The following is a 26,498-nucleotide window of genomic DNA, read 5'->3' as shown; positions in this document are numbered from 1 at the left end:
ATAGATCACGATGAAAATAAAAATGGTGCTACCGAATGGAGAAAAAAAAATGAGACATTTGATGGAATGACGCTACTGCTCTTATGTGAGCAAGAGATAAGGCCTTAAAGTCTAACCATGCACAGAGGTGCTCATTCTCTGTGGCTTTAGTAAAGCAACTTCCTGTATCTGTGTTTGCCAGTCTCTACAAGTAAACCTAAGTGCCCTTTGTTTATCCATCCAGAACACCTTAATGTCTAGAAGTGGATGGAGAGCACCTGAGCTGGAGGGAGACAGTAGTCCATTTCATCTCCTAGCAGTGATCTTTTTTCATATGTGCCCCTTTATGCTGTCTGCACCCAGGTATGACTTCATTGAGATTCGAGATGGGGACAGCGAATCCGCAGATCTCCTGGGAAAGCACTGTGGAAACATCGCCCCACCCACCATAATCTCCTCGGGCTCGGTCCTCTACATCAAGTTCACCTCCGACTACGCCCGGCAGGGGGCAGGCTTCTCCCTGCGCTATGAGATCTTCAAGACAGGTCAGTGTGGTCGTGAGTTGGGGCAAGCAGGGACTCCGCCATCGCCAGCTGTGTTTTGGCCACCAGGCACTGTGTATCGGATCTGCCTGATAGTTATGTGTTCATAGATGAAGCCCAGTGGGTTGACCTACGTGGTCAGGGTTCCAGTTTTATCCAGCCTGAGAGAGTTGATGGAGGGAAGAGTGTTCAAGGTGAGCCTGGAGACTGTCTAAGTTGAAAAGCCCATTTAAGTTTCCAGCCAATTTAAGAGGGCAAACTGCAGGGTTAGTGTTTGGGTGATTGCGACAACAAAAGAGTAGGGACATCTATTATATTGAAAAACACATTTGGAAAAAATCTGATATGTGTGTGTGTGTGTGTGTGTGTTTAATGCAGTAATCATGGTGAAAGCAAAACTTGGTTGAACTTCCTCCAAATTACTTCATAATTTAATAGCCTTTCTTTAGAACCACATGGGGAGGAAGGACATAATCTTTTCAGTGTTTGGAGTCCCTAAAAATCTTAACTGTGACCCCACCACCAATGGGATCGTGCAGTAATTTTAGATACAAATATGACTCCTAGAAATTCCCCCTGCTGATCCACTGTATCACGTCTAACCATTGAACCCCCACTTCCTAAGTGGCAAAGAAGCTGACTCCCTGAAAAAGATAGAAGAAGGAGAAGCAGAGAACTTTTAAGTTGACTGCTTGCTTTCCATTAGGTCCCCCTTAGATTACTTTTAGACCCTGAGAATATGGGCTAATGCTTATTCTCCCTAGAGTCGAGACAACTTTGATTCACAAGACGCTAGTTCAGCATCTCCACGGAAGCGCTCAGAGCAGCGTATCCTTCCCTCCGATGTGTGAGCTCATTAACTTGAGGCTAAGTGAAGCCTGTCTTCCAGTTCTCCCCTCCCCCCTGCCTATCCCCCCACCTCGGGGGCTCCTGCCCCATCCAGGACTGTGTTTCCCTCTCCAGCAGCCGACGTTTTACAACTCGTGGGCAGAGTCTGCTGAAAGGGGAAGCTGTCAGCCTTGTCATCAGGGAGCCCAAAGCCCGTCGCCTGTTGAGTTCAGTGTGAGGGGAACTATTCATATATATTTTCTTTTTCGCCAAACAATTCTTGAAAGGAAGTGGTAGCTGCTGAAAGCACTTTTTATATCCACTCTGTCTAAATATTTGCCCGATTTGTCTGCCTGAGAACAAGATCGTAGGATCCAGTAAAGGGGTGGGGCTGAAGGAACCGTGTGGAGCCAGAGTGGGAGCTGGGACTGTCCCAGAGCACGAGTCCTGAGAAGGTCCGTCTGCCATGGGTGGTCATGCTCCTGAGTACTTGATGTCATGGGGACTGACGATCTGTGCGTCGGGCGGCTAGGGACTGGCCCAAGACTGGCAGATAGGCTTATCCACATTCCGTTGAGTCCTATGCGAGATCCAGATTAGTTAGTGCCCCCAGCAACGACGGACTGCTCATTATACCATCATCTGCTGGGGAGCAATGGGGAGATGGAAGAGAGAAGGAAGGAAATGGGTGTTGGTGCTCTTCTGGTGGGGGAGACAGCACATAACAGGTGCATAGTTGATGTTATTGAATGACTATGTGTAAATAGATACGTAACTTGAAAGGTATAAACTATAATATGAGGCAGAGTAAGGATCAAGTTATGATTAACATGCTATGGACGCTTCCTAGGTGGCGCTAGTTCCTGCTAGGCAGGAGCCCGCCTGCCAATGCTGGAGACACGGGTTCAGTCCCTGACGGGAAAGATCCCCTGGAGGAGGGCATGGCAACCCGCTCCAGTATTCTTGCCTGGAGCATCCCATGGGCAGAGGAGCCTGGCAGACTACAGTCTGTGGGGTCGTACACAGTCACACACAGCTGAAGTGACTTAGCACACATATGTAACATGCTGTGGATTTGTACTTAATGCACTGTGGTGACCTGAATGGGATGGCAGTCCAAAACGGAGGGGATATGTGTGTATGTATGGCTGATTCATTTTGCTGTACAATAGAAACTAACACACATTGTAAAGCAACTATGCTCCAATAAAAATTAATTTCAAAGAAGAACGTGCTCTGGATATGAAAATGAGGAAGCCATCAAGTGGCTTGGACAGCGGGGAATCTGGGAATTCCTTTAGATAACTAGGTCCCCAGTGCTAAAGCTGCCACTCAGCCCTACTGGGTTGACCATGAAAGCTGCTCCAAGCAAAGGCTTCCAGAGAGCTGGCCACCAGAAGTCAGAACAAGAATGGGGAGGACCATTACAGCTCAAATATGTTTCATACTTCCCAACTTAGTATTTCACAAAGGACAGTACCACATCCTCCAGAAATCAACATAAAAACGTGAATATTAGCTCTATGCCTGCCTGCCTGCTAAGGTATTCAGTTGGGTCCAGTTCTTTGTGACCCTATGGACTATAGTCCTCCAGGCTCCTCAGTCCATAGGATTCTCCAGGCAAGGATACTGGCGTGGGTTGCCATGCCCTCCTCCAGGAGATCTTCCTGATCCAGGGATCAAACCTGTTTTCTGCATTACAGGCAGATTCTTTACCACAGAGCCACCAGGGAAGGCCCCGTTAGTTCTATCCATCATGCAAATTTGAAGGGTCGATATTAAAAGACAAAATACACAGAGCTCATCATAACTCAGCATTACTGTTTTGAGGGTAGGCTGATGTAGGATTTTGAATGAGGCAGCAAATCTGTGGACTGCCTAGAAACAAAAGAGGCAGCCAAGCAGGTGACTTGGGCATGGGGAATTGGGACAGTCTACTCTAAGGATGGGGATTGCCTAGGAAGGAAGAAAGAGATTAATGCAACAACAGGAGATAACAGCCCTGCCAATAGCAATCATTCTTCTGGGGATTGTAAGAAAGAAAGTGAGAGCCCAGTGGCCCTGGAGCCATTCACACGTGCTATCATGCCCATTGGAAAGAGCAACTTATCCTCAATAAGGCACACACAGGTGCAGGGGTGGGGGGGCGGCTGTGTCAAATTCAAAACTGAGAAGTTTAGGAAGATGAGCGTTCTTCCAGGTCCCTCACCCAGATCTCCACTGTTGGAGCCCTGAGAGAAAATACACAAAGTTACGTCATCCACAGAACATGAAAGAAACGCATGAACATGCTGAGGAAATCCAAACAAACACAGTTGTGTTTGCTAGTCAGATTCATAAAGAGAGAGAAGGGGGAAGTATAAACACAGATACACAACTGTGCCGAGGACTCAGGAAGCCTTCAACCGCACATCACCCAGGCAGGGCTCTGCTGCAGAGTTATACCCACAGAAATAAACCCACGATTCAGTACAGATGGGACCAAGAGGCTGGAGGGGGAGATTCATGTCTGCCCTGAATGAAGTGGTTTATGAAAGAGTCTACGTATGTCCACATACAAAAGGGTGATCCCAAATCACCAAATCATAAGCATAACAGAGAAAGGAATTTTAAAATAATTTAAAAAGTAACATCGGAAATGGAATCACTGGAAAACATGGGGTTTTTGTATGTTTGTTTCCTGATTGTCTTCTGACCAAAGTACAAGATCGAGTTTTCTTTCCTGGGGCCCAGTGAAATTTTAGAAACTGAAATCTCACTTTATCCACAAACGGAGAAAACCTGGGGTGCCCCCTACTCCCACTTCTTCAATTGAAGAACTAGATTTACCTTTTGTGGTTAGACCCAGCTCAATTTTGGATAAATGCACCATGTTTTCAACAGCCTTGTGCTTGCAGATTCTTCTTCCGCTTGCAGAGTTATTATACAATTTACAGTGAAAAACCACAGGATGGGCATTTTTCATACCAGAGTCCTTTGGTATGAAATCATTCACGGTAGCAAAATCCCCTAGCTACTATGGACAATCTTTCCATTGCATGAACTTGAGTATCTGTTGACTGAGCTATTTTCTTAATTTTTAATTCATTTAGCACATTGCAGAAAAACATCTTGGTTTAGGTAGGTATCTGCAAGACTCAACTCTTGCCCCAGGAATAGTCACCTTTCCTGAGATCTCTTCCCCACATTCGATATTCGGCTGCCTACTTTCTGACAATGACCATAGTCCAAACAGCAAGATGGCGCCATTATAAATGGATAAACGATTGTAATGGACAGGCTTGATTTTTCTGCATAAAGAGGATAAAACTGTTTTTCTCCCTCAATCAAAATAAGCCACAGGATTTGTTGATGTTGTTCAGTCGCTAAGTCATGTCCGACTCTTTTCAACTGCATGGACTGCAGCACACCAGGCTTCCCTGTCCTTCACAGTCTCCCGAGGTTTGCTCAGATTCATGTTTGTTGAGTCAGTGATGCTATCTAACCATCTCATCCTCTGCCTCTCCCTTCTCCTTTTGCCTTCAATCTTCCCCAGCATCAGGGTCTTTTCCAATGAGTTGGCTCTTCGCATCAGGTGGCCAAAGTATTGGAGTTTCAGCCATAGGATACACCCATGCTTTCCAAGTGGCTCAGCAGTAAAGAATCTGCCTGCCAATGCAGGAGACACAAGAGATGCGGGTTCAACCCCTAAGATCCCCAGGAGTAGAAAATGGCAACCCACTCTAGTATTCTTGTCTAGAAAATTCCATGGACAGAGGAGCCTGATGGGCTAGTCCATGGAGTCGCAGAGCGGACACGACTCAGAACACACACACACACACACATATAGCCATATTGAAAAATTCTCTCCAGTCCATTACAGGACCACAGAACCTTGGAAACTGTGGGCACTTTAGGATCTTACGTTCTCCAGGCCTCCTGGGGCTTTCTAAGTCTCCTTTGTGTCCCTTATGGATGACAGGGACCAAAGAAAGATTCCTCTATAAATTCCCACGCCCAGGGGGTGGGGATTCCCCTAGCCTTGGAGAGGAATGACAATAGGCAAACTCCAGGAGGGACTGTCAGGAGGCCTTTCCTAGTTCTGGAAGCAACTTGTGAATAGAGTTAATTTCCTCTGGCTAAGTGGCCCAGCAGCCATAAATGCTAACCTTTTGAAAATTCCTCTCTGCCCCCTGAAGCCCTGCCAGCTGGCTTGGCTTTCCTAAACTGCCTCATCCTGAACCACTGAGGAGGCCCTCAGAAGCTGGGGTCCTGATGGTAAACAAAGCTGGGAATACTGTGGTAAACAAACTGGGGGAGAGGTCATCTCAGCTGCTGCCTCCTGGCCTTGCTGCCCCATGGACCAGCTTGCCTCTGAATGATGCAGTGCAGAGCTTCTGGGATGCCACATTAGAGAGGCTGAGAAGAATCCTGAAAAGATTAACTCTCACCCCAGGTGTGCCGGGTTCCCACCCTGCCAAGGCACAGTGCTGGCTGGAAGGGCAGAGGTGATGGACAGGTGGGTAGGGATATTGGAACTTCCTGTCTGATGCTAAAGAAAGTTCCTCTCCCCCCTCCCCCGATTATTTGCATGGCACCTTTTCCAAGTCAGACGTTTGCCGCTTTCCAGATAGCCGTCATCAATAAAAAGACTCGCAGAGGGGCTGCAGCAGGAGCCACGGATAAAGACATCGCTGCGGGCTAGGATCAGTGTATTGACATCACACAGTTATATTTCAGTGGGATCCCCAGAGAACACTTCCTGCCAGTAAACACCTGGTTTATCTAGTATTTCTCTGTTTTTTTCCTTCATGCTTAAAGTGCCTGTTATTCTCCTCATAAATCCTGCTCCCTTTTTAAATTTTAAAATCAGAACATAGTGAAATCAATTCTAATTGTGCAGCATTTACATTCATCACATTAACTTGCAACACTTCTGGCTCCGAGCAGCTCCCTGGGCCCCGCTCCTGTCCTGGGACTGTCCCAGGCCCGCCCTGGCAAATGGTGGCTGGGTTACAGCACATGAGGGCCCGTTTAATGTGACTCCGCCTAGAGGCATTAGGGGAGAGGGTAGCTGTAATCCTTTTACGAGCTCCCACTGCGGTCCAAGCCTGCACTGGGAGGCGAATGTGTGTGGCATTTAATAAGACGCCTCCATCGGTCCTGAGAAAGCAGACATAGGAGCTTAGGGGAGAAACAACGCCATCCCTACCACAAAAGAGCCAGAAGCCATCCAAATGCCAATGCACTGCCACATTTTTTCCAAACTTTCTGCAGGAGTGGCCTTTAACATCCCCAAACCCTGCTGTGATCCACCGGCTGCAAACCTCAATTGTTCATTGTCTGGCCACTACAGAGCCACTCGTTTTAATATAGTCATGACATGAATGAGACCCGAGCTCCCCTTTGCCCCTCCCCTGAGGCACCTTGGATCTTGGAGGGAGACGGGGGCACCAAGTTGGCTCTGGTACAATAGGGGCTAGTGTTGAGGTCAGCAGTAAATAAGGGGTCACATTGTTTCCCCTGCTGGCAATCAGCAAGCCTTCCTTAAGGATTGAAATAACTTACATTTCTGGAGCAAGCAGCTGAGTAACTGAGAAAGAAGACTCTGTTCCTCTTTTCAAGGGAATCCATCTTTCTCTCTCCCTCTCTCTCTGTCTCTCACACATGCTTCTTTCTACACCACCCGTCCTCCCAAATCCTTAATTGCCACTTTTACTCTAATATGTAGAGCAAGCCTGCTCGCCTCCCTAATTTCTCCCCTAAAGATGGTCTGGCTTAAGGGCTTGAAATGTGGATGTGAAAAGTCTGTTGCTTCAAGGGCCACTCCAGTGGAAACAAAAACTTCTTGAGTAAGGAAATTTTGGCCCAAACATTTAAATAACCCGTGTGACAGACACAACAGAGAAAGGCATCCTCTTCCATTCTCTTAAGGCTCTGCTTCTCTTTCACCTACAGGCTCCGAAGATTGTTCAAAGAACTTCACGAGCCCCAATGGGACAATCGAGTCCCCCGGGTTTCCCGACAAGTACCCACACAACTTGGACTGCACTTTCACCATCCTGGCCAAACCCAAGATGGAGATCATCCTGCAGTTCTTGACCTTTGACCTGGAGCATGACCCTTTGCAGGTGGGAGAGGGAGACTGCAAATACGATTGGCTGGACATCTGGGATGGCATCCCCCATGGTGAGTGATGGCGCCTCACCAGGCCCTTCCCAGTAGCTTCATTGCCTGTTAATTGCTTTAGTGGCAATAAAAAACAGAGAACAAAGAAGTTAAAGCTCTTCAGAGTTTATCTGTGACCCATGATGACTTTCTCTTATCCTTCCCAGGGATGACTTCAGAAAAACTGTGGAAAGGCAGTTTCCTCACTTGGGGATACTTCTTTGCAGAAGGATAGGAGACTGGAGGAAGGCATGGCAACCCACTCCAGTGTTCTTGCCTAGAGAATCCCCATGGACAGAGGAGCCTGGTGGGCTAGAGTCCATGGGGTCGCAAAGAGTCAGACACAACTGAGTGACTAAGCATAGAAGGAGACTGAGTGATACTTGGATGAGGATGAGAAAACCTATAGGTCATATTTTCTTCTGCTCTGTAGAAAGTGACTCAGTGACCACTCTCTATGTCCAAATAGGACTCTAAAGCGAGACTAAGTTTGAACTGTGGCTCTGATCTTAGCAGCTCTGTGTCTTATTAATATCTGTATAAATAAGCTGCTATCATCATCATTATAATTACTATAATTTTATTATCATTTATATAGTCACAGGCTTCCCTGGTGGCTCAGATGGTAAAGAATCTGCCTGCAATGTGGAAGCCCAGGTTTGATCCCTGGGTCAGGAAGATCCCCTGGAGAAGGGAATGGCAACCCACTCCAGTATTCTTGTCTGGAGAATTCTATGGACAAAGAAGCCTGGCAGGCTACAGTCCATAGGGTTGCAAAGAGTTGGACCCAACTGAGCCACTAACACTAACCAACTAACTATAGTCAGAGATGTTAAAAAAAAAGTTCATCCCCCAAAGCCAAGAGGCACCTGTGCTTCTCATGTAGAGACCAGCATGAGTCTTGGGTATATAGTATCAGTGAGGAAACTCATCTTTCACTTCTACCATCATTCTAAGTATTTTGCACTGTAAGGGAGACTTGATGTCTAAGCAATTTCATTTCCTCAGACAAGCATAAGATTTAGTCAGGAAATGTGTTGGAGTCCCCGCTCTGCTATTTCCTGGCTGTATGCACAATGAACAGTCATGTGCCCTCTCCAAACCTCAATTTCTTCTTCTGTGGAACAAGCATTATAATGATACCTTTCCAGCCCATCTCGCAGGGCTGTGAAAACAGAATGAAGCCAGGTCAGTGAAAATACTGTTTAATGTGCAGGAAAAAAATATTAGGCATTGTTCTGAAACTGTATCTCTGGTTGTTTTGTGCCAAGGCATCCCGAGTGATGCTGTGTTGAATGACTTGGAATTATGGGAAGGAAGAATGTATGGAGATTGGGGTCTGGCGTGTTCATGTCTGTGACCTCTCTTTGTCCTTCCTGTCCAGTTGGACCCCTGATTGGCAAGTACTGTGGGACCAAAACACCTTCTGAACTCCGTTCGGCCACGGGGATCCTCTCTCTGACCTTTCACACGGACATGGCGGTAGCCAAGGACGGCTTCTCTGCACGTTACTACCTGGTCCATCAAGAGCCACTGGAGAGTGAGTTGGCTGGCTGGGAAACTGACCTGTCCTCCCATGGGGGCTGTGAGGGTGATCTCTGCAAAAGAAGGAGGGGGAAAGTCAGACCTCAAGGGAATGGAGCTGCAGCCTCTTGCTGGGCAGAGATGAATGAAAATAGAGTAAATGTCAGTCTGGGTGCTCATTTCTTTAAAGAAAAAGTATGTATGCCAAGAATTAGTTATCCCCAGGGAAAGTCACAGGACCATCTCAAGCCTCAGAATGAAAGGGAGAGTACTTAAGGTATCTATATTGAGTCCCCCATGTGCTATTTTTGGTGGGTTTCCCAGGTGCTGCTAGTGGTAAAGAATCCACCTGCAGGAGATGTAAGAGATGTGCATTCGATCCCTGGGTCAGGAAGGTCCCCTGGAGAAGGGAATAGCAACCCACTCCAGTATTCTTGCCTGGAGAATCCATCCCATGGACAGAGGAGCCTGGTGGGCTACAGTCCATGGGGTCAGGCAAAGAGTCAGACACGACTGAGCGACTTAACACACATGCATGTGCTTTTCTTTCAGTCTGGGGTCATTTTCCTCACTCTCCAAGTCTCAGTGACCACTGTCAGAAAAATAGAACTTTTTTTTTCTTTCGGTCGCACCATGTATGTGGGATCCTAGTTCCCCAACCAAGGATTAAACCCACGCCCCTTGCATTGGAAGCTCAGAGCCCTAACCACTGGACAGCCAGGGAAGTCTCAGAAATGGAGAAATTTTAAACCTCTCTCTATATACATGTGTTTTAACATGAAATCTCTCTGGGCCTGACTAGAGTTTCTCTCACTAGGCTGGTACACTGCTGGATTTTCACTTTGTTCTGCCAGTAAACACGGTTTTTTAAGCTTCTGCTATGTAACGGGCACTGTGAAAAGCATAGAAGATCTAATCCAGCCCCCAGCAGTCATGGACCTTGCCATCCAGACCATCAGTCTCTTGCTCTGAGCTGTATCTTTAAATCAGTTCCTCTTGGGCGTGGACTTCAGAGGTGCTGTCATCTTCACTGAGAAACCTAAATGATCACGTGAATGACCAGAGGCACACTTTCAGGATGATTGGAGCTGGGCGAATCCTGCCATGGCTGTTGACAGTTTACCACATGGCAGCCTGGCCAAGGGACGGGTTTCATTCTGGGTTTTGTTTTTTCTTCAAAGAGCTCATGAAGGTTGAGAGACAAGAGAACGGTATTGCGAGTTAACCGAGTTCTGCAGGTGGTCAGTGTGGTCACCGAGCAACAGAGTGGATTTGATACCTGAGAGAGATTGCTGGTCCTTATCTGACACGTGCACACACATGTATTGACCAGTGTCTGAGGGATCACGGGAAGGACAGCAATTAAACTGACGGCACAAGGCCAGAGGAAGTGACTTCTGAGGCCAGCTGCCCAGACAGGTGGTGCAGGCTAATATAGAATGACACGCATGTACTCACAGAGAGGACTCCCAAAGACAGGTATTTATTGCTTTGTAATGTCTGTCTTTGGTGCCAGAACTCATGAGACAGTTGAGTGAAAGAAAGAAGCAAAAGTGCCTCCTGGGTGTTTATTAATAAAGCAGGCTTCCCACGACGTATCAGCCCACCCAAGTCTATCACACGTTTACCTGTTATTTCAATAATGGTGCATCTGGAGTTTGGGAGCATCCGTAGCCTGCAGCACTAACAGTTCTTGTGCTTTAGATTGTATTTTTAATTTCTATGATGATTCTTATTTATCCACAGCCCAATTTCTTTTAGGTCAAATTTAGTTGCTTTCAGACCAAGAGGGGCTGTCAAGCTCTGTGACTTGGCATCATTGTTTGTAAAATGTGAGTGTAGAATTAGGTCTTTAAGATGAAGGAGTGCCTGAAAGGACTCACCCCTTGAAGAGAGCAGCATTTTGGGCGTCTCAGGGGTTTAAGGCTATGAGACCTAACTTCTGCCCTTGACCATCTCTACCCGCCAGACTTTCAGTGCAATGTCCCTCTGGGAATGGAGTCTGGCCGGATTGCTAATGAACAGATCAGTGCCTCATCTATGTACTCTGATGGGAGGTGGACACCTCAGCAAAGCCGGCTCCATGGTGACGACAATGGCTGGACACCCAACTTGGACTCCAGCAAGGAGTATCTCCAGGTACTGACTCAGAGGCTGTTTAGAGTGTGTGTGCTTCAGTGGGTGAGGCAGCTGGCTCCTTCATTAGAGTCAACAAAGGACATGAAGAAAATAAGCATAACATAATTGAGAACTCCTCTCATCCATCCATCCTAAGAAATCCATATTCTAGGCACAAGCACAGCACCAGGCACTGTGCTAAGCGTCAGGATGAAATGGACACTGCCTTGCCCTTGTGAAGATTACCAGGCCCTGGTGGACTTTCTGGGCTGGGAGGGGGTTTGCCCTTTCACTGTAGACATCCAAGCAACTTCTATAAACAGTTCCAGAGCGTCCTCATTCTTGGCAGAGGGAGGCATCAGGACGTAGGGGGCATTTTTCCTAAGGGCAGGCTGGCTGAGAAGCATGGCAACCTTTTGTGATCTCTGCTGTTTGGAGGGAGCCCTGCCAGGAAGGTTTTGCTGATAGCCATCAGGAGACCACGTGGGAAATTATCACTACCAGGAATGAAATTCCAGTCGCATGGATGCCCTGCAGCAGTTTTTCAGACTATTGTTTGCTTTCCTTCTGAATAAGACGTGCAGCTTTTGTGGAGTAATCCTCCCTTGCTCTACACACCGGTCCAGTGCTGGTCCCCAGGGGAGGCCAAGCCGCTAGTTCCATGCTAGAGCAAGGACTGCTTTCATGACACATGGTAGGTAGCCTTGTGACCTGCTGACAAGCCTGTCCTAGCTCTGAGACTAGCTTGTCCTACCAGCCTCTGCTCTGAGAAGGACGTTACTGAGCAGATGACAGGAAAGGGAGAAAGACCCCTTCGAAACTTCCAGAGCATTCCATAGAATGAGCTCTAACAGCCCAACCCTAAGGCCATCTGTCACTCTCTTCTCTTCCTCTCCAATAATCCTCCTCATCTAGCACAGCTTCCAGAAAGTTCTTACTGACAGCCAGCATTCCGTTGACTGTAGTCCTTGTTTTGAGTCCTAATCGTATTCTTTCTCCTATTGCTCTCCACTTGTTTATCATACACATATACAGCACTATGTACTTCTTCAGAACGCTTAATCATGCTGAGCACATATTAAGTAGCTAATAAATGTTTACTGAATCAAATTTTACCAGGGCGTGCTGGCTCAGTTTTGATCACAGGGAGATTGTTGTTAAGAAACACTGCAGCCTGCAAAGGAATGACACCTAGCAATTTCCAAATGGGTTTGGTGTTGTGGAAGGGAAGGTGGCTCAAAATGTTGGCCATCCTCCTTGTCGGACAAAAGGTCAGCACTTGGTCCATAAGCCTAATTGCTTGGGCAGACTCTACATGCCTTTTGACCCCTTGGTGACCCAAGCGACTAAATACACAATGGAGTGAGGGACTGAGGGGAGGAGAAACAGCTCTGAGCTGAGACTTTGGCAGCTAGGCTGGATCAGAGTGGAGTGGATTTAGCCATTGTTCCTGTAAAACAGCATCCGCTTTCACTATCCAAGGCAGGTCGTGGTAAAGTAAAAAGGGGTCATAGTTCTAGATGTTCAATGATTCCTTTAAGATAAACAGTCATCCTATCTGTTCAAATTTGCAAAAAAAGAAAGAAAGAAAAAAAAAAGAAATAAAACTCAAGCTACAATTTCAGAGGTGTCCAATGTAGTTTGAATATGTCGAGTTTAACTCTCTAGTGGATGCCGACAGATACTGACCACCAATACCTGTGAGTGAATCACAGACACGGGTTGGGAGTCAAGTACTGCAATGGTGTCCTATGAAGGAAAGCCCAGATGCTGCCCTGTGTGGGGAGTCAAGACACCCATCCTTCTTCGCCTTCCTTCTCCAGGTGGACCTACGCTTTCTAACTGTGCTCACAGCCATTGCAACGCAGGGAGCGATTTCCAGGGAAACTCAGAATGGCTATTATGTCAAATCCTACAAGCTGGAAGTGAGCACTAATGGTGAGGACTGGATGGTGTACCGGCACGGCAAGAACCACAAGGTAAAACCATAGCCCCACCACAGGGGCACGCATGGGGCGGAGCAGGAGGGGTGGGTCAAGAGGGGCTGCAAACCCACCCCACATGGACAAGGCAGCCTTGTTCCCTAAGGCTCCAGTAATTGATGGAGGCACCGGAGACACTGGCCCTGAAAATATTCTTTCTTATGCTAAAGTGATTGGAAGACACCGTTTTCTCCGACAGCCTGGCTGCTGTTGTATCTTGTACAGCAGAGAGAGAAAGAGCTTGCAGAGTGCTCTCTGACTACAAATGAAGGAGAGAATGTGTTCCTGGCCCGTGTCTCCCTGTGCAGGATTCATTGAGCATTGATGGCCTGAGTCCCTTCCACATGCTGCGTTAACAGTCACAAAACCCCATGAAACTGCAGTTCGGGGAGTTACTGAGGGCTGGAAATAAAAGGGCACAGATCCTAAAAGGGAATCTCAATGTCCCGAAGGAAAAAGAGGACAATAAATAATGAGGAGAAATTCGGTTTGTTGGGGATGAGATCTGAACTGGCAGTCATGCTTGGCAGTAAGGCATTGAATCTGCAAGGCTGGTGCCTTCAGCGTCTGGGGCTCCCACAGGCGTGTCCTCGTGGTGATGTGAGGCTTTTGTTGTATATATGGATGAATGTCTGGTCTCAGCTTTCTACAACACGTGGCATTCTGGCAGTGAACAGGTCTGCAGCTGGCGCTGGCAATGTACATACTAGTTATAAGGTAGACTCAGTGCGTGGAAAGGCTTATTGGAAATGGCCAGTGGTCTCACCTGGGCAGGGCAGGAGCATTGTTCTTTGTGGGCTGACTCTTGGGTCTCAAAGGAAAACGCTCATCCTTCTCTGAATGGAATTGGGGAGTGAGAGAGAGTATCTCTCTCCCTGTCTGTCAGGCTGTGAGTTATCAAAAGGGTAGATAGGTGGCCCAACCTTGAGAGGCCAAAGGTCTTTTCCAAACAAGGTGCCCTCAGCCTGTGTCACTGCCCCAAGGCAGCTTGTTCTTGCTGTTGTAACAGGAAACCTTGGGCCCAGAAAATCCCAAACTATAATGTTGGCACTGCTTCACTCGGGAAATGTGAGTTTTTAAAGGAGTGGATTTTTAAAAATTAAGATCGCCATAGTAACATGGCACCATTCATCTGAAATCATGGCTTCTAGATATTACCAGGTCTCTCTCTCTCTCTCACACACACACACTCCCCATTTCACAGATAAAGAAAGTGAGAGACTTAGCAATTGAAAGACTTCTGCATTTTGATGTGTTGATCAGGTCTGGTTTCTCATTGCCTGCTTTTGTTTCAGGGAGAGTTACTAAATGTGACTTGGACACAGCAAGCCAGAGTCGGCATGGGGTGCTGGGAGCTCTGTGGATGAAGTCCTCATCCCAGCCCGCTCCTTCTCATGCCCTCTCTTTCCACCCTCCCTTTTCCATAAGAAACTGCTAGAACCCAGAAATTCAGCCAGGCAGGCAAGGGCCAGCATCTGGCTTGGGGTGGGTACAGGGGAGGAGGAAGAGGTTCCCTAACCACCTCCCTGTCCAGGCTCAATGACTAAGCAGCGCTGGCCAGAGGGATACTGTAGCATAAGCCGATTTTAAAAGCACGCAGATGGACTGGGATGCTATTTAAAACACCATTTGTAGGAAATCTGCTTTTGGAAATACCTTAGCACTGCACATTTTGATAGAATGCTGTCCTCCCTGGCTTTATCCCTGGTATTGGTTCTGCAGGGAAGATATTCCTGACAATTAAATGTAGCTTTCTGGACTCCTTTAGAACCATTCTTCTCCACTTTTTCATATGGGATACATTCTCATCTCTTTTATTTTCTCTCTCTCTCTCCCCTTTGCCTCCTCTTCTCACCCATGACTAAATTTCTTTCCCTAGAAACCATGGGGTAATTTCCTTCTTGGTACCTAGAAGGAGGCAGAAGAATGGAAAGGCTGCCAATCAAGCATTGCCCCCTCCCTGTGCTCCCTTGTCCCCACTCTGGTGTGGCAGCCGAGGGAGGAGACCTCCGGGTCCTTGAGTCCATGGATGATCTCTGCTGCTCCTTCATTATCGGATCTGCTCCCAGACGTCTGTATTTAATGTGCAGATTCCGCACCGTTCATGGTGTGTCAGCGCAGCTCTCTGGCTGTTCGGGCTGAAATAGTTGAGTGAACCGTGCCAAATAGATTTGTCAAGTCTGCTGCAGTTTGAGTTGATGCCATGAAGGGGAGGTGGGGTGAGGAGGGGACCAGGGGGCAGTGTGGGGAGAGGCTTCATCGACCCAGGACACTACCACTGTTTCCCTTTGTAGCTGCCGGATGGTGGGCACCGTGCCAAGCACACTGGCACTAAGTGGACTCAAAAGCAGAATTCAGCCAGCAGGACCTGTGAGCAAAGCCCAACAGAGGTGGAGGCAGGAGTGGGCTCTGCTCTGTGGGCAGTTGGGAGGGGTTGCAGATGGGACCCAGTGCACGGGGTGTGCAAGGAGGGGATGGTGATGTTTGGGGCAGAAATGTGGGGACTGATTTCCATTCCCTGGTCTCTGTCAACACCAGTGCGGTATACCAAAGGCCAGGGAATTGGGGAAGTTGGAGGAAAACAAGATTAACGAACACTCAGGGTGGTGGGGGATGGCTGTGCTAGTCGCTTGCAAAACACTCTCTACAGTTTGAACCCAGGCTGGGCTGAGGCAAGGCCTGAGCCTATGGTGGGGGAAGACTTCCTTGAGGCTAGGAAGTGAGGGGGACTGACTGAAGAGCTCTTTTCCAACCTTCCACAGCCTGGAAGCAGCCTCTTCTTAGGCCCTTTCCATCCAACAGGTAACGGTGAGGCTGCGGATGAGAAAGGCATTACCCTGTCGCTGGGGATATTGCAAGGATCCTCCAGGCAAAATGCAGCCCGGTTACACAGGCACGTGTACAGCACATCCCCAAATCCTTACCCAACTCCGCATGCCATAAAAATGGAACCTATGATTTTCCTACAGGGGGACCTTCTCATGCATATTTATTGTGTAACCACAAGGCAGAGAGCTCTTCCACCTGTTAGAGCCCGTAGCCAGCCTGTGTGCTCTTTTAGATTATACAAATTGCTTCACGTATATTTCTTCAGAAACCACAAGCATAAAACTACTGCCTTTGGTTTCACCAGCTGTATTAATAATACCCCAGACACAGACATAGCATTGTAAGTACAATAGTGGAAAGTTACTATGTATGTCTATAATTATAGACAAAATTATGTACACACAGGCCAAGGGAGGGGCGTGGAGAAAGATGGAAAGAGCTGGAAGGCACAAGGCCTTGGCTAGGCTCCTGCTCACCTCTGAGATGCTGGTTCTGTGAGTCTGCACTGGAGGCAGTGAGACCGAGGCTGCTGTCAAGCCAGGAGGACACAGGCCATGCCCTTACAGGTCTAAGCAAAAGCCTCTAATTTCAATTGTCCCTTATTGGGTACATGTGAGCATCTTTCTTGCTGATGTCACTCGTGTTACATTGTTCTTAGTCACAGTATTGCTGGGCTGTTCTGAAGTGTTTGGAAGAAATTTGGACTAAAAGAAAAGGTCTGTTGGGTGCTACCTGTATCCTGATGGCCAGATTGAAGATGGAAAGGTTAGGACAGGGATTGGGTAAGGTTTGGGTCCAAGAGTTTTCAAAATTACCCGTAATGAGCGGCAGAAATGCACTAAGCTCATTCTTATTAACGTAATGATGACTTCCAAGGGGCTCGGGGAACCCTCAGGCGCTGGCTTATTTGCTTCAGAATTTAACAGTGTTTAAGACTGTGGAACTGAAGCTCTCGGGCAAAGTAATTTGCCCCAGGGACTTGGCGGAACTGTGGAGTCCCTGTGGAAGGCACCAGTCTCCATGCTTTTGAGTTCAGACCAGTCTTCTCATAATCATGATGGCTCACCATCTTGCATTCAGAGGGAAATTGGCTTCCTCAATGTTCCATCCAGCGTTCAAGAGAGGTGCACATTCGTGGAGCTCTGAAGGCAAGTTGTGCTTTGAGGGCACTGGGCTCATCATTTTGGATTTGGGACCCCATCATAGAATCCTGAGCTGGAACTTGAATGAAGTCACTTTGGCCACATCCCTTCAGAACGAATAACCACTCCCCATCACTTCAAAAATCCTCAGTTCTATATTTATTTTCCAAATTAAAACAAATCATTGTGAGAGCCATCTGAGAAATTTAAAACCCTTTGTGAAGCTTTCAGAAACTTAAGAAGAAAGACAACCCCCCCCCCACCACCAAATTAATTGGCTAAAGGTTAGAACCACGTGGTGTCTCTCTTCAGACCTTCTCGGATGATGCACTGCGTGACCTTGGAGATTTCTCTTTGCAGCTCCATGCCTCAGTGTTTCTGCTGGCCCAAATGGAATGGTGCCTTTTTTGCTGTAGGCAGAGCACCTTGGGATCCATAGATGGAAGGCTCTCTGCAGATATAATTAATGTATTAGACCCACAGAGCTCTTCTTGAGCAGAAGCAAGTTATCAATTTAAAAGTAACAAGGCCCCATGGGATATTTATCTGCCTCTCTTAAAACCATAGGTCTGGAAGGGACCTGATAAGTCATCCAGACCTCTCCGTGCATCTGATGGGGCCTGTACGTGAGCTGCCACAGGTAAACCGTACCCCTCAGGCTTCAGTTAGGAATGCAAATGAAAATTTGGGTTTAAAAAAAATATAAAAAAATATATATATATATATATCTTTTTTGAAGCCCTCCTGGTGGATGACTGGCTTTCCTTTTCCCTTTTATTGTAGTAATTTTACTTATTGTGTATAATATTCAGACAGTGACTCAAACCATCAGCTAGCAATGGACATCTAGAAGTCATAGATATGATTATATTGTCCAGGGTCATGTATGTTCAGAAGAGGACTGATGTCCTCTCCGAATTCAAGTCCCCCAGTTTATCTGCCCCCCTCAATTATAACCAAGAAGAATCGAGGGCCCTTGGTAATTAAGTTTGTCCCTTATCCATTTGCCATGGGATGAGCTCAGACCTTTAGCCTCTCCACTTAGGAAGCTCCAGGGAAAATTTCATTATACATAAGCTTGGAACCTTTTCTCCATCAGGCCCCCATGGCTGGCTTCACCCAACTCCCATGGGTGCTGAATTGTCTCCAGGACTGGAGGCCAGCCTCCCTGGCGCTTACAGCCTTGATGCTAAATTCCTTGTGCTTTCCAGACCCACGGCCAGTGGGACGGAGCAGACAGCAGGAAATGTGAAATGGTGCCGTGATTTTGCTTGGGCAAAAGCCCAAGCATCTCCGGATGAACAGTGGGGTGAGCACTTCGCCAGGTAGATTGTCGGGTTCTTTGCTGTCACCGGTTCCCTGCTCTGTGGTTTCCTGAGATTTCTTCTAGAAAAAGAGTACAGTTGGCAGGTAGATTTAGCAACCTCATTCCCTGTATGCTTTTTGCTCTCTTTTCCCCACCTGGAGATTAAAAAAGGTGCCTTCTTAAATAATGTGGCAGTGTTCTTTCAGGAGGTATTCAGTTGGAGGCCCTTCCCACCCAGGTAGAATGTCTATTTCTGCCCCACCTCATGGGAATACACCCTCATGGCTCTGATATTCCACTCTCTTGCAGCCCATCTCTCCTCCAGCCCCCAATCCCTGAGCTGTCCTCTGCTCCTCTCCTCCCTCATGCTTTCCTGTCTCAAATCCTGAAACCCTAATCCTGTTACTATGCTGTGTTCCAGGGCTCGGCATCTCGATGGGGGTAACTTGATCCCGCAGTAAATCTACGGGCCCCTCAAGGCACACACAGATGGGGATGTGTACATACTACCCACCTCCGCCCCCCACCCCCAGAAAAAAAAATCAGCTTTCCTTGCCCTACACCCCACAATAAGCTCCTGCTCTTCTGTCTCCTCCTTCACATCAGCAATGCTGCCTGACGATCAAAACAGCCCTAAAGTAAAGGAGGAGGAGATAGGAGGGCATCGTGGTGGTAAATGAGCATTTGGTGGTTAGGGAATTTCTTTGCCCTACCCCCATCCCTTCCCGCCCTTAAATTCTCTTTCTCAGTGTCTCTCATAGATATATATTTATACAGGAGAGAGACATCCCTTCTGATTCTGTATCTGGCTAAGTTCCCACATTCACTAGAATGAAAGCAGCTTTAAAAAAAAAAATTTATAGTCTTGAAGGAAGAGTTTTAAGAGAGAAATGTCAGGACCAAGATTTACAAACAGGAAAAAAAAGTCCATTACCTTAACATCATTTTCCCCGAGTGCAGCAGGCCCCCATTCCCACCCCTACCCTTGCCTGTTTGGTGCAACAAATTAATTAAGCAGGATGGTATTCATTGATTAACCATTTATTTCCTGGTGTAGCCCCGATGGCTGATTTTAGAGAAAATGCAAGGGAAAGCGGGTGGGAGAGGGAGGACCAGCATTTGGTCCTGAGTGAGGATGGGTCAGTGTGGTGGTTCCTGAGAAGAATGTTTAAAATGTGCTCCTGTTTTCCCCCATCTCTGCCCTCCATTCCTGCCACCTGTCTTCTCTGCTGGCTTTGTTCTGCTCCTTGAGAGTCTGTGCCAAGTAGATTGAAAAGGAGAACTTTGGATGCAATGAAACATTTATTAGTGAAGAGAAATATTTATTTTTAAAAAAGAAAGGGAGGAGAAAAAGATCTCCTGCACAGTTTCTACCTCAGGGCTCCAGCACTGTGTTGTCTTTGAAAAATTTTCTGCTCTCTGGGCAGTTCCTGGAGCCAGTTGCATTCACATATTTACAGCAAAATAGAAGTAAACTGTAGGTCACACTATAGGTAATGAAGGGACGGGCATGCACAGACGGAATGAATGAAGCCCAGGCAGGTGGGAGGCAGTGCACAGAATGAGAGTCTGCATCTGTGGACCAAAGGGCCTGCCTGACGGAGGAAGGTCAGGCAGCCAGGAGCACCGCGAGCCTGTGCTTGTCTCTCCGCCGAGAGGCTCAAAGACTGTTGAGTGTCTACCCTGGCCTGGGCACCCGGATGTTGATGGCAGGGATGAACAGCGTATGGGAGAGAGATTTAGGGCTGGCAGAGAATCCACCCTCAAAGAGGACTCCCAGGGAGGCAGTGAAACAGTAACTGTTCTCAGTGGCACCTGAGTCACTGCATGTTCTTCAAAGAGATCTTTGGGAGGGGTCAGCAAGAAGTGGTGGCTGTGACTGGAAAGGGTGAAAGACAAAGAACAGATGACCTCAAAAACCAAACATGATGCTTTCTGGCTAGATGTTTCTTATTACAGTATAAATGTATATACATACACATACATATGCATATATATATATATACTTTTCTTTTTTACATAGTCCATGCCTTATGAGCTCACGGAAATGGTCGAAACGTGTTGTTTCCTTTTTCTGGGTGGGAGAAGAGTGATTTGTAGATAATAACCAAACTGGGATATTGGATAGCAGCCAATTTAATTGGCAGATGCCCCCCTCTCCCAGAGGTGCAAATCAAAAAATCCATGAAGTGCTGCCGGTTTCAGATTCTGTCTTACTGAAAATAAACCAAAGGTCTCCAGAATCAATTGGCAAGTGTTGGATTATGTTCGGAATTCAGCAAGGCACCAAATGGATTATCTAAACCACTTCGTGCCCTGAATTGTTTTTCAAACTTGGTTTACAGAAGTGCACTTGAAGAACTCTATATTCAACATAGCTTCATACATTCAGATATATATATACATACACACACACACACACACACACATTAGTAATTACAACATAATCAATGCTATCCCACCTCTTTAGAAAGCTAGGATCACCTTGAACACACTTCTTTTCACACTTTTTCCTTTGGGTGGGGAAGCAACCATATTAACTTTTTTTTTTTAGTTAACAAAAACATATACCATCTGTGACATCCAGCTTTTAAAGCAGATGTTAAAATGTGATCGTCACATTTTATATACATCTATCTGGGTGTGCCATACGCTGACAAGTCACTGAGTTTTCTCAACAATGTGGACTCCTCACTGTGAAGTTATGGCCTGAAAATTCTTGGCCTCAAGGTGGGACTTGAGAGTTAATGGCTTTCAAGGCTTGAACTTTCCCAGTTAAACAGAGACCTATTTGTTACTCGTGCTGTAGCTTCCCGTCTAATGTCTGTCCTGGCTGTGGTGCTGACCCTAGAGCCAGCAGGGAGGGCCGGCTGGTAAAGTCCAGTGTCTATTTGCAAGCCTGCTATCTACTTTATTTTCCTGAAGGAGAAATCAAGGTATCTAAGGTTTATTGATTTGCCTATAGTGATTCAGTGAGTCGGCAGGGAATAGGGAGTGAAACCAATTTCCTGGCATCATTTCCCAAGCACGCCAACTCCTTACCTTGCAGTGCCTCGACTGGAAGCCAAGAATCCATCTCAGAGAATTTGATCAGAAAACATATGAAGGGTGATTCTGAAACCACAGAAGCATTGAGAAAGTCATAAAGATGTATAATATATGATAGCATTTACCAGCTATAAATAGGGCCGTGCAGGGAGAAAAATAGAGTCCTTATAAATCCATTGGGTCTGGAGAAATAGAAACTGCTTAATGTTTCATTAAAAATGGATTTTCATAAATTGCACTTTGATATCTTTGGGCACAAGACAATATGTGAGGACTAAGGTGTTGTTATTTATTATTCTTCGTTTATTAATAATTTGCACTGTTATTGAACCAAAACATCAACAAGTTATATTCTCCCTCTGAGTGGAGCAGTCACCAGGTGTCCTGAGTCTGAGCACTATTTGAAATGTATGAAAATCCACAGCATTTGTCCACAAAAGCACTTAGGCTACAAGGGACAGTGGTAACTAAAATGCCGTGTTAGAAAGTGGACACTCCTGGGGCAGTTCTAAATGAGAAACTCTTGTGAAGCAAGCCTTAGAATCTGGGGGCCAGAAGGGACTGTACAGATCAACTCATACAATCTCCTCATTTAATAGGGAAGGAAATTGAGGCCTGGGGGAGGTAGAGATATTTGCCTACAGTGAGGGCTTCCCTGGTGGCTCAGACGGTAAAGAATCTGCCTGCAATGCGGGAGACCTAGGTTCAATCTGGGGTTGGAAAGATCCCCTGGAGGAGGGCATGGCAACCCACTCCAGTGTTCTTGCCTGGAGAATCCCCATGGACAGAAGAGCCTGGCTGGCTACTGTCCTTAGGGTAGCAAAGAGCTGGACACGACTGAGTGAGTAAGCACAGCAGGAACTAATTAACAACAGAGTCTGGCTCCCGGTTCAAGCCTTAGTGTTTGAACTTTTTTCTACTACACCCACCTCAGAGTAAGAGGTATATAAAAAGTTTATTAAAATAAAATGGTATTGGGAACTTCCCTGGAGGTCCGAGGAGGAGGAGATGGCAACCCACTTCAGTATCCTTGCCTGGATCACCCCAGGGACAGAGGAGACTGGGGAGCTACAGTCTGTGGGGTCACAGAGTCAGACCCCACTGAGCGACTGAGCACAAGCACACATTGGAGCTCCAGTGGTTAAGACTTCTCCTTCCAACGCAGGGCTGCGTGTTCGATCCCTGGTTGGGGAGCTAGGATCCCACATGCCTCATGGCCAAAATACCAAAACATAAAACAGAAGCAGTATTGTAACAAATTCAATAAAGACTTTAAAAATGGTCTACATTCCAAAAAAAAGATGGTATTCTGTCAGCCAAGGGTCCCAAGAACAGAAGGTAGTTAAAAGCACAAGCTCAGGGGCAAACAAGACACTGAGAAGGAACTGGGCTCAGAAACAGGAATGATTACTTGAGGTCACATTGTAAGAGCCTTCATTTGGTTCAGGGGTGGGAGAAGAGTGAGCAATAGCAGATGGAAGGTCAATTAGAGAACCAAGTAGGTCTCCTCAGGTAGATAACCCATGTGCCTGCCTCCCTCACTGACTGATGCCACTGTGGGCAGAGATCCAGGAGGCTTACCCAAGCCTGTGGCCACACACATCCATGGGAAGAGCAGCCCCCTCCTCAGACACGTACCCACGCGTGTGTGTTCCCCATGCCCACACACAGCCAGCCTCCCCAAGACAGTCCAAAGACACAGTCATTTTCTTACTGAGGAAGGAAAGAAATGGTTTCCTGGTGTTGTCTGCCCAGGCTGAGAAATGAAGGGGTCAGATAAGATAAAATTGGATATTAAAAACACATAAGACGTGCTGTGTTTCTAAACGGTACCAGCATGGTGTGTACACTGTGAATTAGCAGCTGTGTTGAGGTTCAAATCCACTCAACACTCCAATTATATATTCACGTGGCAAATCAAACCCCCCACCAAGCCCCCCGCCTTGGAACTCCTTAGCATCTCCTGATGGAGGCCACACACAGCCACCACCACCATCCTCAGGGAGCAGGTCAGTAGTGGGCCCCCCGCCCCTGCTCACAGCACCCGTCCGAAATAAGCAGAGGGCTTGTCTTTGCTTCTGCCCTGCCAAAACAAAACAAAAAAACAAACAAAGAGCCTCTGCCTCATGCTGAATTCTAGGAGAACTGATTCATCTCTTTCCCTTGGATTCGGTTGCTCCATCTCTTTCCCCAAAGCGGCAAGGAAGCCAAGAAACGGGCATGGCAAGGCCTGGACTGTCCGACCTCCTGCCCTTCCTCCTGGTAGTTCCTCCCCAAGATTAGATCACAGAGGTTCAGGCACCTCCTTCTTCCTGTCGGCCTTCTCCCAAGTGTCTGGCTCCAACTTCTTTCCTTCTGCTTTTGTGGCGTGTTTTCTTTGTCTTCTCCCTCTTCTTTGTCCTCAATCACCATGCGGGAAGCAGCCAAACTGATGCTGGGAGGGATGCGTGCGGCAGGCAGTCCTGCTTTGGTGCTCCCGGCAGTGGCAGTCCTGCTTTGGTGCTCCCGGCAGTCAGCGAAGCAGCAGAGGAGGAACCTGGCAGCCTGGGGACCAGAGCAGAGGCTCCCCAGGGAAGCAGAGCAAACAGCAAGGCTGGAGGGGAGTGCTCCCCTGGAATAGGTGGGCTCAGTACCAGGAACAAGGGGTTTCAGCTGAATACAGTGGTCCTCTGAATACTGTTTTGTCCTCTCTTTCCCTCCGTTTCTCTTCAACAGACCACATCCCCTTATTTGGTTGCAAAAGGTATGATGGCTCTTAGCCTTCACCGCCACATCGGTGTGAGCTATTAATGGTTCTGACGTTTGACCTTTAGCAAGTGGGAAATATAGAAGGTTCAAGGTTGTCAAATGGCAGAGTTCCTAGTTACAGTTCCTAAGGAAGCAAAGACCACGTTGTTAATTAGCTCTAAGCCTTGGTGCTGCTCTTCACTCTTTCCCAGAGTCTTCTACGTTGGGATTAGAAACAATGGGAGCACACCACTCAATAGCAGCTCTCCCTCCATTCCACCCATGCTTGGGGATCTCAAGGCTCCAAGACTCCTAACACCAACATAAACACTGCACATGTAAGAGAGACAAGAAGCAAGGGAGAAAACCACAAGCCTACAGCCTAAAGACATGGCAAGGCTTGAGATCCAGACAGACATCTCTGAGCCTTAGTTTTTTCATCAACAAAGTGGAAATAATAGCACTTACTTCCTGGGATTTTTTTTAGGCCTGATTGTATTTAAACAGCATCTGGCTCAGTGGCATTCCAACATACTAGTTTCCCCATTCCCCTTGTCCAAAGCCTGTCCATGCCCAGACAGCTCATGTGTTATAGGTGTCATGAGCTGAAGGATCTGGTCCCCCTACCCAAGAGGAATGGCTGGTTGTTGCAGAGGTGGCTGTGAATGGATTTACAGTCACTTGGTTGTTAGAGCTGTGACAGATATGATCTAGGAGTGGTGGTTAGTGGTCTTTCCCTCCATTCTTATCAAGGGAAACCGGGAGAAACTCATGTCCACTTGTTCCAGCTCCTCTTTTTTTCTTTTTTGTAATGGAGAGCACAAAAAAGCATAAGGTCCATATGGCAGTTATTGATTTGGGCCATCTGGTAAGCTCGGACTTGCTCCTACCATGTTGGATCAGAAGCTACTCGAAACAGCCATTCCTCCCATAAGAGATGCATCAGTCAGATGGGGATGGGATTTCATTACAGGGTGGAGACTGCAATGAGAGGAAGCCAGAGCAGGACTCTGAGGGTTTGCCTGCAACCCTGACCCTACGACAAAGACCAGAAAGAACCAAGAAAGTGTTGATTGACACAGGGGCACCAGGGTAGATAGTGCTTTCTCACCCATCCATGGAGCAGGGAGACCTCTAAGTAACTAACAAAAACAATCGTGATGTACTTTCTGATGATAAAATACCCTGCAAATCTTTCTATATGCTGAAACCTGAGGAAGAGGGAAAGTCAAGTTCAAGCTAGTGAGAGAGGTCCACAAGCCCTAAAAGATGACATTGTCATTCCATTTTTAAAGGATATTCTACTGCTTATTCCCCCTCTCTCTTGGCTTCTGAAAGTGTTTTCCTTTTCATGGTGCCTTCCTCTGCTTGCTCTCAGGCCCAGAGGCAAAATTTTTTCTTCCCTCCAAAAGTTTTTGTGAAGACCATGTATTGTTTTCAAGTTAGAGCTGTGTGAGAAATTATCTTTTTTTTTTTTTTCCATGGCATTTCAAAAACAGCCCCAGACTACAAACCCACTGATTATTTTTAAGCTTAAGGGAACTAACATTGAACAGAGCTTCCCCTACTCTGTCAAAGACTGCCTGGCTCAACTACACACAGAGATTTCAATAACATGGACTGGCGTGTGATGTTACAGGTCTTCCAAGCCAACAACGATGCCACAGAGGTGGTTCTGAACAAGCTGCACTCGCCGCTGCTGACACGCTTCGTCAGGGTCCGCCCACAGACCTGGCACACGGGCATCGCCCTCCGCCTGGAACTCTTCGGCTGCCGCGTCACAGGTACAGTGGGGTTGCTGTGAGGTTGGAGAGCGAACTGAGTCCTGGGCTCTGCTTCCAGTTCCAGCCCTGTGCTAACAGCACGATTGCAGCACGTGGCCTTCACAGAAGGCTCGATTTTACCTGTGTGGGTTTTGAATGCACACGAAGTCTGGACCCTGCCTTGCTGGGTACCATGTCTTCAGGCAACCTCCACTCTCTCAGTGGCTGTATGAATACTTATAGAAGGCCCCCTGTGTGCTGGACCCCACACTAGGAGCTGGAGATGAAAAAGAAGGGAATGAGCAGATAGGGTCCCTGGCATGGCAGAGCATTCAGGCTGGGGGGCAAGACAGATAATAAACAAATGTAAGTGTGGGGATAACTATGTGAAGGAAGAGCACGAGGTGCTTTGCGAGTGACTGAAGGAACCTCTTGGAGCGTTGATCAACAGTTTGGGGACAGCCTTTCTAAGGATGTGACACTTAAGGTCTGGGCTGAGTAAAGGGTAGTCTGATGGTAAGTGAGGGGAACAGCATTTTGGGTAGAAGGAACAGCAAGTGAGA

At 47.2% G+C, this 26,498-nt stretch overlaps 1 protein-coding gene across 4 annotated transcripts in view; it reads left to right on the top strand.

Moving 5' to 3' along the window:
* NRP2 (neuropilin 2) overlaps positions 1-26,498 on the top strand; it is a 119,904-nt gene that overhangs the window by 34,273 nt on the left and 59,133 nt on the right. For all 4 annotated transcript variants that reach the window (XM_005904763.2, XM_005904762.3, XM_070387803.1 and 1 more), the window contains exons 3-8: positions 343-524; positions 7,287-7,517; positions 8,881-9,036; positions 10,990-11,159; positions 12,962-13,117; positions 25,812-25,956. In XM_005904763.2, the coding sequence (XP_005904825.1) occupies positions 343-524; positions 7,287-7,517; positions 8,881-9,036; positions 10,990-11,159; positions 12,962-13,117; positions 25,812-25,956 (1,040 nt within the window). The remainder of the gene's footprint in view (positions 1-342; positions 525-7,286; positions 7,518-8,880; positions 9,037-10,989; positions 11,160-12,961; positions 13,118-25,811; positions 25,957-26,498) is intronic.

This window comes from Bos mutus, chromosome 2 (assembly GCF_027580195.1).
Source record: "Bos mutus isolate GX-2022 chromosome 2, NWIPB_WYAK_1.1, whole genome shotgun sequence".
Lineage (NCBI taxonomy): Eukaryota > Metazoa > Chordata > Mammalia > Artiodactyla > Bovidae > Bos > Bos mutus.
Note: the sequence above shows the minus strand (reverse complement) of the source record. Positions and strands in the feature narration are given on the sequence as shown.